Here is a 17,660-nt window from a genome sequence, read left to right as displayed (position 1 = left end):
GACAACACACACTGTCAGAGTCTTTGTCCTTAGCTTGTCTATCACGCTGCCCTAGGGCACTGTATCGCACACAAATGCACAGAGACACATAAACACACACGTTTAGCACAACTACAAATGGACATGCAGACAAAAACACACTTTGCTCTAATTCTATTATGTAATAAGCAGGACATGGGGGAGAAAATGTCAATGAGGTTTCCCTCTTTTGCACCAAGGGCTCTGTTTGTGATTCACATTAAGCTCCCAGTAACAAATGGCACAGCAGAGGGAGGAGGGAGGTTAATCTCTTTGTTTGAGTGCAGCCTGCCACACGTTTGTATGCTTCTTTGGGCATGTTGCCAGGGAAATGCAAGAGCATTCTCTTTGTAAGCCATGGTACTAATGTGGAAGTGCAGCCAGAATGCTGTGATGTGCAGTGACAGAAATGTACCGTTTGTGTATTTCTTGATTTAGTGTAGAAGTGCCACTGTTATTAAACCTGTGGCATTGTTTGAATGACAGGTCCATGGGGGTGGTGCTTAATCTGCTGACAGAGGAGTCAGGAAGAGGAGGTGGGGATTTAATGAAGAAGAGGAGGCTATCCAACCGAGGGTTTGGTCGTCTTGGAGCTGTACAGGTTACTGTCTATTTCTCACTGAGTTCATGATGTTATTCCCACGTCTCATGCACTCCAATTATGGTTTACTTAGTGTTATGACCCTGCAATGATTTTTATTTTTTTCAATCTCTCAGATAAAGATGCAATCCACCCAAAAGAGCAGCCTCCATGAGCCTCACATGGCACAGCTGAAGTCCAAACCTGCTGTCAGTAGAACTATCAGGGACCGTGAAACCTTGGGGTCTGCTCACTTGTACAATTCTCAGCGCAACCCAAAAGTGGATTCTAGACTCTCTAACATGACAGCCAATGAATCTGAAGGCCAAAGTGACACAGGTCAAATTCATTCACTGTCTTTAAGCTGCTCCTGTGTGTGAATTTGGCCGTAGTTGGCATTTTTCTCATTCTATCTTTATATGCAGGCAGTGGAGACAGCGGCACTCAGGAGAGCTGGAAAGGCCTGAGGAATAGTAAGAAGAAGAGCGAGGCGGCTTTAAACCGAGCATCAGCCTGTGTGCGGCAGCCTCAGGCCAGAGCACAGGACGTGACAGAGGACGGGGAAACATTTGCAGAGGATACAGAGTCCTCTGAGCAAGGTAAGTCTGACCTATTTAATCAACAACTTTTGAGAAAACCACAGGGTTACCTTATGGCCATTATAGTCTTACATTTTTTATAAATCTGAATGTTTTATACGGTTCAGGTGACACAATAAATCATTATGATCCTAATTATGAAAAGAAAGTCTCAGCAATGCATTGCCAATTATTTGAGTTACTGTGCCCCCAGTGGTCATGTGAGGAGATGTTAATTTGTTAATGCTGACAAGTGAAAGACAAGAGTGTGTGAGATTGTGTGTATGGAGGTGAGTGAGAGGGTGTTGATGAATTGCTTGTAAATGACAAGAGTGTCTGGGGTGTGTAGACACCTGACACCTCTCACTCCATCCTTTCGTTGGCAGACACACAACCACAGCTGCAGCCTGCTGTCTCATACGACAGCTCAACAGCTGACTGGGCATTAACACCTACTGCTACACGCACATACACATACACACATGCGCACACACATTCTTTCCAGACTACACATATTTAACAGGGAGAGGTTGATGACTCCTGAATCAAAAAATGTCATTATCACTCTATGAAACTACAGACTGATTGTGCTTCACCTTCTGCTGCTATGCATTCCACATGGACACTCTGTACTTACCAAAAACTTACCATTGCTTCAGGCATAATCTCACCTGGATATTGTAGACTTGTAAATTCAAAAAACTGCTACCGTAATCATCAAGCCAGTACTTTGCTCATCCCAGGAAACTTATTCACTCTTGCCTCTGGCTTGCTTATTAGGGATCTAAAACTGCATCCAATTTTTTGCAATGCTGCTTTGTGGCAGTATCTATTATTAAATTATAAACTGTTTTTCCTGAATGAGTTATAAACACTAGATTATTTAAAACCGGATATATCTAGATTTGGTTTGGCATGAAGTAGAAAAAACTATGCATATTACATTTTTTGAAAAAGATCATGTTTAATAAAAATGCTTGCAGAATCATGCTGTGATTGCTGTTTATCCCACAGAAGAGGAGGAAGCAGAAGGCAATTACAACATCGATGAAGGCCATACCATCAAAGTCCCACCCTCCAGGGAGCTTCCATCCAGCTCCATCCTAAAAGACCCCTCCCCTTCCTCTGTTGTGAAACTGGAAGTCAATCAGAAGGCAAAGAATAAAAGAGAACGACAGGAGCTGTATGGTTAGTACGAAACTCAAAGTCTTTTTTCTAATATTTTGTATTTTGTATTCGTCTAATTGGTGGGCTCCTGCAGGTTCCCAGGTTCGGTCATATACAGATGGTGAGGTGAAAATAAAGAAAAAGCCCCACTGCAGATCAGCACCAAACAATACAGTTAAGGGCTTGGGGGTGAGGAGGAGACCAGGGCGTCCCAGGCTGCAGGAGAAGCTGTGGGCTGGTCACTATCGTAAACCTGCAGGCCTCTTGTCTTTCTCCACCACCAGTGAAAGGCTGAGGAGAGCTACTCGGAAGAGCTCCATGCTCCGTGGAGTGCTTAGCAAGGTGAGCACAGAACAGTGAGTTTATTATGAAGAAAGTACAAAGTAAACCATGTCTTCTATACTCTCTTTATAATGTCAGTAACAATAAATATTTCTCAAGAAAGGTCTAATATAGAGCTTTTTGCATTTTATTTACCTCCAGATATGCTGAAGCTGTTCACTAATACACTGATTTAAAATAATTTACTAGAAAATTCGATTTCCCTTTAAATAAAAGATGTACCTGCTTTTCAACTCGTATGTGCCTAACAAAAAATTAACAGAAATCACATTTTTACCCTTATTTGTTATTTTGTTATTTTTTTTACATTGAGTCATTTCAAAGCTGTGCTTCTTCAAATTGTCTCTAATTTGAATCATAGACATTGACACACTTTTTGTTTCAAGGAAGCATTTACTTTTGGATATTAAACAGTTTTCTGTAATTACCAACAATGATACTATTTGTATCTATTTATAACTCCAAATATCTGTATCTGTATCACCACAAAGTAGCCATGATCTACACACCTACTATAGTACAGACCAAAAGTTTGGACACACCTTCTCATTCAAAGAGTTTTCTTTATTTTCATGACTATGAAAATTGTAGATTCACACTGAAGGCATCAAAACTATGAATTAACACATGTGGAATTATATACATAAAAAAGTGTGAAACAACTGAAAATATGTCATATTGTAGGTTCTTCAAAGTAGCCACCTTTTGCTTAGATTACTGCTTTGCACACTCTTGGCATTCTCTTGATGCCTACTTTAAAGAACCTACAATATGACATATTTTCAGTTCACTTTTTTGTTACGTATATAATTCCACATGTGTTGATTCATAGTTTTGATGCCTTCAGTGTGACTCTACAATTTTCATATTCATGAAAATAAAGAAAACTCTTTGAATGAGCAGGTGTGTCCAAACTTTTGGTCTGTACTGTATATATAATATATATAAACTTTTGGTCTGTACTGTATGTACAGTCATGTAAAAATAAAAATACATCTTTGAATTATTTTGTTTTGCATATAGACATAATAAAAATCATCTGGTCTTCAAATTAGGAAAATACAACCTCAGTGTGGCGTATTACACCGTGTCATTATTTATTTTTACCAAAATAAAGCCAAAATGAAAAAGCCATGTAAAAAAATTAAGTACATCTTTACTGCTTACACAGGATTTAAGAGACTAAGGAGCAGCCAAGTGCTACTAGTTTTTCTTCTTCTTTCGGCTTCTCCTATTAGGGTCGCCACAGTGGATTGCCCTTGATTAATTAATCATCAAAGTGTGACCACCTCTTTATAAAAAGCCCAGGTTGTAGCAGTCTACTGGCCTAGAGCATTCTGTTTTTGTGTTAACACAGCACCAATTGAAAAAGACAGTAGCAATGATCCTAGAGAAGCAATTGTTGCTGCCTATCAATCTGGGAAGGGTTATAAGGCCATTTCAAAATCAATTTAAAATCTGCCATTCTACAGTGAGGAAGATTACAGTTAGCAATCTTTCCAGGAGTGGGTGTTGCCAGTAAATTCACCCCAAGCCCAGAATGTGCAATGCTCAGAGAAACTAATATCAGACATTACAGGACTCAGTAAGCACGTTAAAAGTAAAAGTATATGACAGTACATTGGAGCACCTATTTTCTGAAAGAAGCATGGCAGCAAAGCTTAGGTTTGCAAAGTTTCGTCTGAACAAACCACAAGAACAGTGCCCTTTAGGCCGATAAGACCAAAGTAGGGATGCTTGGCCATAATGTACAGCACCACCTTTGACCAACTAAATACATTGTATCAACAACACATCATTCCAACTGTCAAGGACAGTGGATGGGTAATGATTTGGGCTTGTTTTGAATTAAAAATTACTTTAGACTCAAATATTAGGCCATCTCTCCAACAACTAAAGCTTGACAATGATCCCAAGACACCAGCAAATCCACAACAAAAAAAGAAAACAAAATCAAGTCCAGACTTTACCTGACTAAAATGCTGTGTCAGGAGCTTAAGAGAGCTGTGCATAACAAATGTCTACAAACCTTAATGAAAGATGCCAAACTTCATCCATAATGATGAAAGAGAATGATATACTATTACTTCAAATTACTGCTGCTAAAAGTGGTTGTACAAGCATCGTCTTCTTCTTTCGCATGCTCCTGTTAGGGGTCGCCACAGTGGATCTTTCTCCATACTACTCTGTTCTCTACATCTGCCTCTTTTAAACAAACTACCTGCATGCCTTTCCTTTGCCACATCCATAAACCGGTGGTTGTACAAGTTTACAAGCTATCAAATCTTAAGGTGTACTTAGTTTTTCACAAAAGTATTCTTCATTTCGGCTTGATTTTTGTAAAAATAAATAATGACACGGTGCAATATGTTGTGTACTTTTGTTCAACTGAGACTGTATTTACCTGATTCTTAGACTTGATGTGTGCATCAGGGTGGATTTTAGTGCTTGTTTGAGACTTGGTGCATCAGTAAAACAAATTTTTGCAAAAAATTTGCCTCTTTTATATTTGTTTATTTATCATTTCTTTTCTCATATGGAAGTGATAGCCTCCTATTTGCATGGCTTTATTTATGTCCGAAAGGATCCCTGTCATGATAACACACCTCTAATTTCAGCCTCCCTCTCTCTTTCTCTCTCTCTCTCTCTCTCTCTCTCTCTCTCTCTCTCTCTCTCTCTCTCTCTCTCTCTCTCTCTCGATATATAGGTTGCTTAGCTTTAGTAACTCTTAATGATTTTTGTTTCTATATCTTTTATCACTTTCTGTAACATTACAGACGAAAAGTTGTTGGTCAGCTGTGGTCCAGTCTTCTCAGGGTGATGACACCTGTAAACGGAGGACCAGATTTAGACAGGTAAATACACAAAAAGACAACATAAATCCAAAACCATGTGTGTCCCTCAGTGCTCTCAGAGATGTGCATGTATGTCTGGTGTAGTCTAAAGGGCGTGCAGTCAGTCGTCTTTTGGAGAGCTTTGCAGCAGACGATGGATTCCAACTGGGTGGAGATAGCAGCTTCTCCGATGAGGATGAGGATGATGATGAGGAGAACTTTTCTTCAAGCACCAGAAAATCTCCAGGTAAATTTCATCCTAAAGAAGAAATTTTGGCTAAACTACTGGCAAACTGATTCACATTGTTTAAAAGCATATGTATATAAAAGATCTGCAAATATACCAGGTGGCAGTGGACACCTACAACATTGGGAGAAACACACAAAAGAAAAATTGCAAGGAGTGGCCTTATTTTAGAATTTTTTTCCAGCTGTATACTGAGAAATTCCCCCCACTTGGGATTGGATAGTCTTACTCAAAAGCAGAATATTTGGACAGTTGAAGACTATAAACAGTAAAGCAATCATTTTAAAAATGCCTCTCATGCTCCTACAATTTAATATTTTTTATAATAGTTGCTGGTGTAATATATGTGAATTCTCATATGCTATTTCTGTTCAGTGGACTGCATTTTTGCCTCATTGGGATGTTCTAGAACCAAGATTGTTGATTCCAACGGACACATGTACCATGGCTTTATACATTTTTTAATGGAAATTGTCATTTTGATTCAGTGTTTTTTTATTCTTCCATCATCAGCTCCTCCAAACTGTGTACTGAGCAAAGATCTACTGACTGAAGGGCTCAAAATTCTCATCAGTAAAGAAGATGAGCTACTGTATGCTGCCCGAGTGAGAACTTTAGATCTGCCTGACATGTAAGTAAAATGCAAACACATTTAGTGTAAAACACTTTATCATTCATAAAAGAAAGCACCAAATGTCAGCCAATATGTATGCATGTACATACTCTTTATAGAGTTGTGGATATTTCAGATGGACTTAAGCATATTGGTTCTAGACTGGTTAAAAAGAGCAGCATGCAGCAGAGGGTCAGTCATATAAAGCAAGTTGGAGAAGTGGAGCCGGACACGGGAAGTCAAGCATTACACACACAGCTGAAAATAATTCCTTTGTACTCTCTCCTCCTCCCTCTTTCTGTTTCTCTCAGCTACAGCATTGTTATCGATGGGGAGAGAGGAAACCGCCCCAGAATCTACTCCCTGGAGCAGCTCTTGCAGGAAGCAGTGAGTTCTTGTTAAAATTGCACCACAAGCCTGCCTGTTCTCTGGGCTTTAGCCTCTCAGGACTATCCTCTTACACACACACACACACACACACACACACACACACACACACTCGTGCACATGCGCTCACACCCTTTTTGTCTATAGCTACCACTTATACCACCCCCCACTACTTTCACCACATCCTACTAAATAGCCCCTTCCATCAGAGCCCCACACTCAGCCATATCCTCTTCCACAAAGGTCTCTCATCAGAGACCATTTCTCTTGTGTCGCTCACTTCACCCAACAGCAGATCCTAGGAAAGCCCTCTCTCAGCTCACACCTCCTCATTAAATGTAATATCCATTAGCCTAATGAACACCTTCCTTCTTCTCTTCCTGTAATGACCATTATGAAACTGCTCCAGTCCAGTCTCTTTAGAGTCTCCTCCAAATTATAAAACTTGCCGGCCTTCCATTACAACCACATCCCTAAGACCTAGCACTTTGAGCCTACAGCTCAGTCTTATTTGAGGAACCCCACCCTTTACCCCAAATATTAGTATACCTGGCAGCTTCTGGTTTTTTTTTTTGTAACTACAATCAGCAATTTAGCATATTTCACTAAGCTTGCTGTGGCCTGAAGTGTTATAAAGGAGCATGTCAAGTTCTTCCTCTTCTGTGTGTGTTCAGAGCTGAACTAATGGGGTTATGTTAACATTACTGTTTATCTAAGCCATCAATGAAATGCCTCTAATGATACACTGTAAACCACAGCGTGTTCTTGGCTAGCATTCATTTTTTTTCCTACTTTGCGATTCTTTGTTCCTGTGGGTGCAGTGGTGGTGGAGGGCTTGTTTCTGGCTATTGTTTTGCATGGTCACACATCTGGTCACAGATCACTGGCAAATGAGTTGCTGAAATCTCAGCATGATGGAAATGAATTTTAAAAAACAGTGAAGAATGTGTCATTAGATAATGATTAGGTAAACACTTGCACTCTTAACAGGAACCAGCTGAATATGAGCATCTCTTACTACTTTCTACTTCTCTCGTTCATGTAACCTAATAAGTGCTTGCTCCCTTAAAAACTATTTGGGTTTATCAATGTCCCTATTAATGGGACTGCGGAGGCATGACAAGACATGTTTGCCTCTGATAGCCCATTTCATCCTCTTTCACACCCGTACATAAAGACATGTGCAAAAACACGTGCACACTTTTTTTTTTATACAAAATCTCCTGGGTCTTCAGGGGAAAACAATAGCTTTTCATAAATACATTTCATAACTTTGGGTGCAACTGCTATGTTTTGGCTGTATCTAGCATAACTCTCACCCGCAAACCCACTCAATGCACACATGCCGTGTGCACACTCTCAGTCACACATACAGTTGTTGTGCAGCTGCTCCACTGAGTAAACAACAGTTTCCCAGCAGCTGGATCTAATTACACATGCACTTCTGCTTTCCCTATCCCACTATGGCTCCAGTCGACTTTTACCTTTGACTTCAATCTATTAACTCCCACGTACACACATGCACAGTGAGAAATAACTCAATCACTTTGACTAGTCACAAGCCAACTTCACACCTCATCAGAGAAAAAGTACCTGTAACCATGGTAACCCAAAATTAAGGCAACTTGAAAGAGGGCAGATGCTGAGCCCTGTCTGCATTGTGGAAAAGGGAAAATGCTGGCAACCTGCAATCACAGCCCTCCCATTCACAGACTCTTTAGTATTACTCAGCAAGTCGGGGTTTACCACATCACAGCTTCCGCTGCTTTCAGGCCTGACTGGCATGCTGGCATGAGATAAGTGCTGCTTTCAGCACTGCCACAGTGACTAGTGTGTGTGCAAGTGCATGTACTTGTGTTTGAAGCTGTCTGTTTTGCAATCTAAATTTCTTCTCTGGGTCCAAACACTTTTTTTGTTTTGGACGGGCACTGACTAACAGCAGTGGGTTTTTTGTGTGCATACCAGGTTTTGGATGTGCGTCCAGAAACAGAGGCATTGCTAACCGAAGGAACAAGAGTGTGCGCCTATTGGAGTGAACGCTCGCGATGTCTTTACCCAGGCTATGTGCGCAGGGGTGAGAAAACTGGAATTTCTCTTAACTAACGGCATAATTTTTATTTTTGTTTTATATGTATGCTTGTTCACATACTGCTAATCTTATGGATTTTTTTATATAATGGGATTTGTTGTCTGCTAATAGGTGGCTCTAATAATGAGTGTAAGCCAGGTGGAGTGATGGTAGAGTTTGATGATGGGGACAGAGGGTGGATCTCTCTCCGCAACATTCGTCTCCTTCCAGCTGGATACCAGATTAACTGTAGGTCCTCTGTTCTCTTGTCTTTTCTTGTATTCTGTAATAAACCTTACTATCAATTGGGATGTCCCTCATTACAAGCAAAAATCATTATTAAAAAAGAATGTAATAATGTAACCAAATGGGTAAAATGATATTAAATTAGGTTATTTAATCAAATATTTACTGCAAATGTGCAAAAATTATGTAAAATTATATTGAGATGTAGTTGTAGCTCAAATCGCAGTATTGAGCCAAAGTTGTAATCCTCTTTTTTAACTTTAGTAGATGCTGAGTCCAATCCTACATTGGTTTCCAATGGTCAACCAGACAAGATCATTTCAAGTCAAGAGGGAAGAAGCTCACAGATTGACCGTTCCTCTGCAAAAACATCAAGCAAAGAGGAAGCCAAAATCAAGGAGAAGCCAATGAGAAAACCAGGTGTGGTTTTTACCTCAGCAGTAAGCAATATTTCTTTCATAAAACATGGTTTAATACATTTGAACATTATTTCTCAGGGAGACCTAAAGGATCAGGACTGAAGAGGTTTATCTCAGATAGTGATAAAACCTCAGCATCTCCACTTACTTGGCCATCAATAGCTCAGCCTAGAAAGAGAGCGCCTGTCAATTTGTTTCAACTTAATGGATCAGGAACCAAAAAGGCCACGAAGAAAAAAGAGGCAGGATTTCCTCATGCTTCAGTCTCTACGACAACACCAGCCAAATGCATCTTCAATAGCAGGTCCTTTGAGGTGGACTCCTTTAGTAGTATTGCTAATGGCTACTCATCATTCTGCAGCCAGACCTCTAGTATGCCTTTAGAGGGCAGAAACAGTCCCTGTGGTCAGGGCAGAAAGTCTGAGGAATCTGATGTGCCTCGGGGAAGGAAAAATGAAGTCCTGATAAAACTGGATCACGAGGGTGTAATGAATCCCAAGAACAAGAGCAGCAAGGCACTGCTAATGTTAGGGTGTTCTGGGTTTGGTTCTAAAGGTATTGGTGCTCCACCCAAGCCTGATACATATTCTCACCCAGTTCTGTTGGTAAAGGACAAAAGGAAGGGAGACAGCTCTCGGGCAGAGCTCCTACCAATCCAGAGAAAGCCATCCCCATCCTTGATAGTGAGCAAGCATGGAGAAATGGGCCATAGTTGCCACATGGATTGTCACAGCTCTTATTCAGACATGGATGAGGAAGACGAAGAAGAAGAGGAAAGGAGGAGAAGAAGTGAATCAGTTTTGGTCCCAGCTTCTGATGGCATAAGAATGGCTGGTCGTTTCCTCTCCCATCTCTCCGTTTCCTCTTCTTCTTCGGGGTCATCTAGCTCTTCTAGTTCAGGCTCTGTTTCTACCTCCAGTGTTTGCTCCTCTGACAATGACTCCTCTTATAGCTCAGAAGATGATGAGAACTCCACATTGCTCCTGCAAAGCTGCCTAACTCCCCATCACTCCCTTCTTCATTCCCATAAAGCTACTACCAGACCTCCACAGCATTCATTTGTGGCCAAGGCTATGGCTGTCTCTAGTGCTAAAGGTGCTAATGTTGACAGTGCTGCTCGCAAGCCCCTGAAAAGGAAAGAGTGTCTCAGTTCATCTACCAAAACTTCCAAAGACCTGGTCAAGAGACAAAAACTACTGGCTGACCATAGTAGGCCCAAAGTCTCTCCCTGCATGCCAGCGAGGCAATTGTGGAGATGGTCTGGGGATCCCACCCAGGTAATCTAGAAATTGTTAAACATATACATATGATAATGCGTGTACCCAATTATAAACATCCGAATGTTATGTCAAAAATAATATTTCTTGTTCTCAAGAGACGTGGGCTAAAAGGGAAAGCTCGTAAGCTCTACTACAAGTCCATAGTCCGTGGCAGGGACACGGTGCATGTAGGAGACTGTGCAGTGTTCCTGTCAGCTGGCCGTCCTCACCTACCCTACATTGGCCGCATTGAGAGCTTCTGGGAGTCCTGGACCAGCAGTATGGTAGTGAAGGTCAAGTGGTTCTACCACCCTGAAGAGACCAATCTTGGCAAGAGACATCATGATGGCAAGGTAAAGGAGCCTAGTTTTCTCCAAGATCTATGATCTTTGCAGATTCCTATTGTAAATGTAGTTAATAAAAAAAGAATATGTTTCTTCTTCAGCAGCATGCCCTTTATCAGTCATGCCACGAGGATGAAAATGATGTGCAGACAATCTCTCATAAGTGCCAGGTTGTGAGCCGTAAGGAATATGAGCATCTGAGCCGCAACAGTAAGCCTGGAAGCAACCTTCAGGACCTCTACTATCTGGCTGGTACTTACGACCCCACCAGTGGCCAGCTGCTTACTGCAGACGGAGTGTCTATCCTCTGCTAGCATTGGTCTAAGGGTAATGACAATCTAGCATTTGCCTCAGAAGGAATTTAAGGAGAAATTAACCAGTTAGGATGGGGTATTGCAACAATCACAACTTTAAATATTACTAACAGGATCTGAATTGTGGTGACATGCATTGCTAAAGTAGACCAGGATTTAACCTCCCAGCCTCACAACTTGTGCTTGGTCTCCCAAAGACAAACTACCACCACAAGTAGTTTGCCTGTGGTCCAACTTTTCTGTATAGTACATCCATGTTTAATCTCACATTTTACAGCTTAACTTAAAAAATAAAAATTAATAAAAAAAACCCAACTATTTAAAGTCACCAAAGCAGAACCCTTTTTTTGGTTTTGAAAGATGGCTTTCATGTGAGAATTCTATTGCATAGAAAAAAACAGAGACAAAGTGAGAATGGTGTGTTTTTTTCCCCACACCATGTGATGATTCCAGGGATATTTAAGTAAATATTAGATTTATTATATTAAGTTTATGTATATGTTTATTTAAGGAGTTATTTACTATTAAGCCATACACTTCAGTACCTCTTACCTGTTTTCTTATTCAGGTGTATAGTGTACAGGTGCATGTGTGATCTGCTTTTCTTTTCTTTTTTTTTCGTCATCGTTGTCTATACAGTATGTATATACAAAGTTATTTTATATGGTAGATGTACTGTACATATGAGGTTTATTGTCTGATGCTTGGATTGATCTATTTTTCTATGAGAAAAGATGAACTGAAGTTGTATGCATTGCACTGCACATTGCCTGCTGAGACAGAAAGAGAAGATGTTATGAGTTTCAGTCATTGTTATGGCTGCACTTTGGGCATTTTTTATTAGTTCTCTGTGTTATTTTGTCTGTGCATACCTTTATTTTCATGTCCACTGTGCTTTTTACCCAAAAAGAAAATAAAACGAAAAAAGGTGGGAAAACCACGTAAAAGTTACTTGATGTTATTTAATTGAGAAATACGTGTCTCAGAGGAGTATCGTAAAAGATCAGGAAAAAAGATTGAATGGAAAATACAGGCGCTAAAAATATGTACTTAATGTATAAAATACCAGAGAAATCTTAAAATGGTGAACTCTATTAATTAGCGCTGTACATTCTTCTGCAATCAACATACTTCTTAATATGTTGCAGTGACTGTACATAATTTTGCTTTATTGACAATGTTTTGTACAATTTTTCCAACTTTCTACTCATCAGCAATGGTAATGACATTTTGAGGTAGTTTTACCAAGGCCAAGATATCGAAACAAAGAAATGGCATTGTGCCAAGCATAACAAGAGCTCTTAGAAAAGCTTAGAAAAGTTGTTTGTCTTTAGGGACAATCATGTTTATAAAAGAGCAAGTGTGGACTGTTTGACAGGCTCACACAATTACAATATACTTTATTAGATTTTTTTTATTTGTGTGCCAAAAACATTTTTTTTTTTTATTATGCAACCTTCACTGTATTCTCTAAGTATTGATTCTTATTTTTATAACCTATTTATTGTCAGTGTTACTGTTTCATCAAAAAAGAAAAAAAAGAAAAATGTGACAGCGCTTATTTCGTTTGTGTTGAACATAGAGGCTCTTTAAATCAAAGTGCAATGGTCTGGCAGAGAGAACTAGTACAGAGAGAACACTGGAGTATGCTGGTTTGTGCCTTGAATTATAGTTAGACCCTCACCTTCTGACCCCCATTAACAACTTTTGTGGTACTGCAGGGGAAGTGACATCATTTAGTGACCTATCCCTGACCATTTCTAACCTTATCTTCTGTTCTTTACAAATGGACACCAAAATGTATTCGGCACAGTTTTCAGCCTATTCATTTGCCTCTCAACACTAACCTGAAAGAAAAAGTACATCATATTATAATTTAGTAATTTCAAACTTGGCTTAACTTGACTCCTACATAGGTTATTTATTAACACTTAGCTTGGGCCATACTAATTGTATGTTAAATGTTTGCCTTTGTTTTACTGTCCTGATAAAGGAGGGCACTGGACTGAGTAATATGAATGTACTTAGTATAGGTTAAGCGTGAAGATCCTCTCTGAAGACCTTTCTGAATGGCACAAAAATATGATTATTTATCATAAAGGCTAAGTCCTATTAGTTACATTGTCCTGCTAAAAAGAGGCAAAAACCTGATTACTGTTCCATAAGAGAGGTCAGTTTCTCTTTTTAGAAGAACAGATATGAGATTTTCAGATGGTCTTGTTTTCAAAATTGGTCATCTATCATAATTTAAGAAAAGGTCATTTGCCCATTAATAAAAGTGCAATACTACTTTGACTCAACATTTGAATGATGGGCAGCAATTTTTGTGGCGCTTCTAATAAAGGCTAATGGAAATGATCAGGAGGACGCAGGATCGTCTATCCTATGAAACCTTTTTTTTTATTTCAATTTTGATTTATACATGATTAAAAAAAATATATGTACCTAATATTCCACCTGTCACAGAATTTTTATGTTTTAAAATTGATGAAAGCAAAATTAAGTATATACATTTATTGTTGTTATTTTTGTGTTTTTATTTCTCTGTGCTGAAAACTGTTGTAAAGATTGTAAATGTGTAAACTAATGTCTGATTTGGGGAGTAAACATTTTACAGAAATACACTTTATGAGTATCAAGCTGTAAATGTTGTTTTAGTATTAAGATTTTTTATAGAGGGACTATGAATAAATATCATGCTCAAGGATATTTGTAATTATTTCAATGATTGATTGTCCTTAAATAGAAGACTTTCAAATCTGACATTCATACCGGTGTTACATTTCATATGTGTACGTACGATCAGCTTTACAACAGTGAGTCCTTTTAATAGTATTTTTAAATCAAATGAAATGATTTTAGTTTTTGATGCAATCCAGATTATTCACCTTCTCGGTGCCTGAACGTTTATAGTTGGAGGTGCAAAAGAGCAAAGACACTACATATAAGCACAACTGAGCCTTAAGTAGGTCAATGTCCTTCCCATATGTGACTTCAGGGTCATTGTACGGGCTTTGTGTCTATGGCTGAGTTAAAGAAAGCCCTTCATTCATGTTGTTCATGTTGATGCATATGTGGCTTATACCTGACAATGGAGTTAGGCATAAACCACACTGGGACAAAGCTAATTCAGTAGATGGAAAGTCACAAAGAAAAGGGTTAGGCCCTGCTTGACTATGAGTCACTAAAAGTGTAGGATAATTTAGGAGAATTTCTGGTTAAGTCCATGTTAAGAGTACTGTATTCTGTGTACACTGCTCAAAATATGCAGGAATACTTACTGTAATCATCATTCTATAACACCAAGTCAGTCAAAATTGAAGGATATCAGTCTGTCCAGTTCGGAATCATAAATGATTGTGACTCAGTTTCACCTGCTTGGTGCAAATAAATGTGAAAACAGGTGCACTGAAGAGGCAACAGTCCAACAAAAAGACAACCCCCAAAATGGTTTTGCAGGTGGTGGACATGGACAATTGCCCTCTTCTTTTCCTTCCTGACTGATTTGACTCAAGTTTTTTTAGGGTCCTTGTGACTATTTGTAGCATCAGGCAGTACCTCCAAACCAATCAGGTTCCACAGGTAGTCCAGTTACTCCAGAAAGGCATATCCATGCGTGTTGTCACGTTAGTGGAGATGGTCCATTACATGAAAAGAGTTTAACTGTGCAGGGCCATAGAAGGGCCAAAGCAATTGTCAGAAAGAATGCTGGTGCAGTGGGCCGTCTTTTCCTCCTGGTGCAAAACAAAGGCATTAATGCCATTGTCTGATTGTGAACTATGTGAAAGTATGATCATCATTATAGAACAATAAGCCATTTTAATTAGCTAAAGAAAAGTGACCAATTTGAGATTTAGGCTGTTTTTCAGGCATTCCTTACTCGCTACTCCTATCTCTTGGCACCCTGCTCCTAACCTTTACACTGGCCCTGCACTCCCACCTCTTAAACGGCTGATTGTCAAAGTGTCTATAAGAGAAATGTTTCACCTCCTGGCTGATCCCACCTTCCCTATAAACATCTCTGCATTATACGGATTCCTGGTTGTTAAAAAGTATAACAAGGTTCTGTTACAAATGGAATGAGGTATGAAAAGTCTAAGATCACGTAGGGATTGACTTTAAGCACTATTTTCCCTACTACCGGGCATTTTACCTATATTAAACCACCTTTAAAATATTTGCATTAACACTAATTACATGTGGGTTTAATGAAAAATCCTGTTGTAACGTAACCAGACAAATTCCACTTTCATATGCTTTAATCAGTAGCTTTGAGGTTCGGTATTATTCATTAACAGAATTGTTTGTTCAAAAGGTAATGAGTGAGTTTACCACATGAGCAAGCATAAAGGGGTATTATATGTCTTCTACAACATGAATGACAATGTTGTGTAAATGTTCATTACATGTAATCACAAAAGAATAAGTAAGACCTTTTATTATTTAATTAGTAAAATATTGTATTTGTTGGAAATGTAACGTGTTACAAGACAAATTCGTCCAGTCAAGAAAAAAAGCACACTGTGGTTGATAATTTTCTAGCAGCACACCCAGTCATGTTTTATCTAACAAGAATGTTGTTACAGGGGTGAAAAACATAAATATGGACCATTCGATGTGCAACAGAGTAACTAGCCTTTTCCTTAATGATGCATGCATAAACCAAAATAAACGTTAGAAAATCAACTATCACTCTCAACTGTAAATTTTGATGTGAAATTCACCTAATACCTACATCTAATCTAGAATGATTTTTGTTGACAATTTTGTGAAATGACGTTCTGGCCTTTCTCTTGTTAAAATGTTATGTAGTATTGTACTTCAAAGTAACATTTATCTTTAACATTATGTTCAAATATCCTAATCAAAAATGGTGTCGTGTCATTGATATAGGTTTTCGAAACAATGATTTTACCTAAGGTCTTGAGAGAATATATAGTATATTAGTACCATAAAAATAGTGAATACATTTTTATAACAAACAGAAATATACTCTTAAGTGCCAGTAATAATAAATATAACTTTGGTGTTATAATGCAAGAATTTTCACTATGTCACAATATTAATTCAGCTCTTATGGCACCATAACCATGAAACCATAATGAACTATAAAGAGTTAAGTATATTTTTTTTGGCTTTTAAAGGGAATGTATTTGGTGTTGATGTTTTTCTACATGTCACATTATGTAACTTTCCAGAAGTGAACTCAGCTATAAATCACGAAGTTCTAAAGCATGTCAGCCTTAAATGTGTCATAACACAAACATTTGTCAACAAAAATCTGTCATTTAACTTGAAAACTGTTGAAAGTCTTTATGAGACGGATGGCTCTTGGATAAAACCTAATATATATTTGTGCAGGTTAACAGTTTTTTATGTTTATGGAGGTGTCATGTACCCTTCTAAACATTATGCTTATCTCTTTTATGCATAACATCCACACTTATGTATAGTTTATACATAATTATTTTATGAAAATCATTTAAAAATAACTTACAAATAACTTTACATTACAATGAATAAATAAGTATAATAATAATCTCTAGACCACATCATTCTATTTACTCATGTCTCTGATATTCTGGCATGAACAAAAGTTTAGTAGTTACAATAATTTTTTAATATTTATGCTAGATTTTTATCAAAGAAATCAGTTACATCATGATTTAACATAATCTGTGTAAATATATCTAGGGTAGTACATGTCAAAATGATTGCTATATTGCGTATATATTGGCAAAGAGCAATGAAATATTTTAGAGAAAGTTTGTTTTTTAATCCAGGTACAATTTTATATTCCTACATATGGATATGGATAATAAATGTACTTTTTATTGTTATAATTATACAAATATTTTAATAAACCTTAAATGTTTAGTTGATTTTTATTATCATAGTAATAATAATACCTAAGTACTCTAAACAGAATACAGTTAAATTTTCAGGATAGAAAAAAAGGATAGAATATAAGGAAGAAACTTTAAGAGAAATTAAAATCAGAAAATCCATCCTCATCCAGATGACACCATAGTGGATAGTATGATTACAAATAAATCCCTTACCATTCACAGTAATCTAATGGTTGCTAAAAAAAAAAATAAATAAATAAATAAATAAAAAGGATAATTTATATATAATGAAATCTGAATGCTGTTTAAAATGATTAGTTTATCATTATAGACAATACTTTTTTAACAGTTTTTTTGTTTGTTTGTTTTTTTGACATTTATACCCTTCTCTTTTT

At 38.0% G+C, this 17,660-nt stretch overlaps 1 protein-coding gene across 8 annotated transcripts in view; it reads left to right on the top strand.

The window, feature by feature from the left end:
• The window catches only part of bahcc1a (BAH domain and coiled-coil containing 1a), a 77,072-nt gene extending 62,951 nt beyond the window's left edge, over nt 1-14,121 (top strand). For 3 of the 8 annotated variants that reach the window (XM_083565725.1, XM_083565732.1, XM_083565731.1), the window contains 15 exons: nt 505-619; nt 736-937; nt 1,024-1,197; nt 2,191-2,364; nt 2,438-2,685; nt 5,463-5,540; nt 5,625-5,766; nt 6,280-6,397; nt 6,691-6,766; nt 8,732-8,840; nt 8,967-9,083; nt 9,345-9,500; nt 9,578-10,776; nt 10,875-11,111; nt 11,204-14,121. In XM_083565725.1, the coding sequence (XP_083421851.1) occupies nt 505-619; nt 736-937; nt 1,024-1,197; nt 2,191-2,364; nt 2,438-2,685; nt 5,463-5,540; nt 5,625-5,766; nt 6,280-6,397; nt 6,691-6,766; nt 8,732-8,840; nt 8,967-9,083; nt 9,345-9,500; nt 9,578-10,776; nt 10,875-11,111; nt 11,204-11,416 (3,358 nt within the window). In that variant the 3' untranslated portion in view covers nt 11,417-14,121. The remainder of the gene's footprint in view (nt 1-504; nt 620-735; nt 938-1,023; nt 1,198-2,190; nt 2,365-2,437; nt 2,686-5,462; nt 5,541-5,624; nt 5,767-6,279; nt 6,398-6,690; nt 6,767-8,731; nt 8,841-8,966; nt 9,084-9,344; nt 9,501-9,577; nt 10,777-10,874; nt 11,112-11,203) is intronic. The other 5 variants (XM_083565730.1, XM_083565728.1, XM_083565729.1 and 2 more) reach the window with 5 other exon arrangements.
• The last annotated feature ends 3,539 nt before the right edge of the window (nt 14,122-17,660 follow it).

Source organism: Silurus aristotelis (genome assembly GCF_946808225.1).
Source record: "Silurus aristotelis genome assembly, chromosome: 17".
Taxonomy (NCBI): Eukaryota; Metazoa; Chordata; class Actinopteri; order Siluriformes; family Siluridae; genus Silurus; species Silurus aristotelis.
Note: the sequence above shows the minus strand (reverse complement) of the source record. Positions and strands in the feature narration are given on the sequence as shown.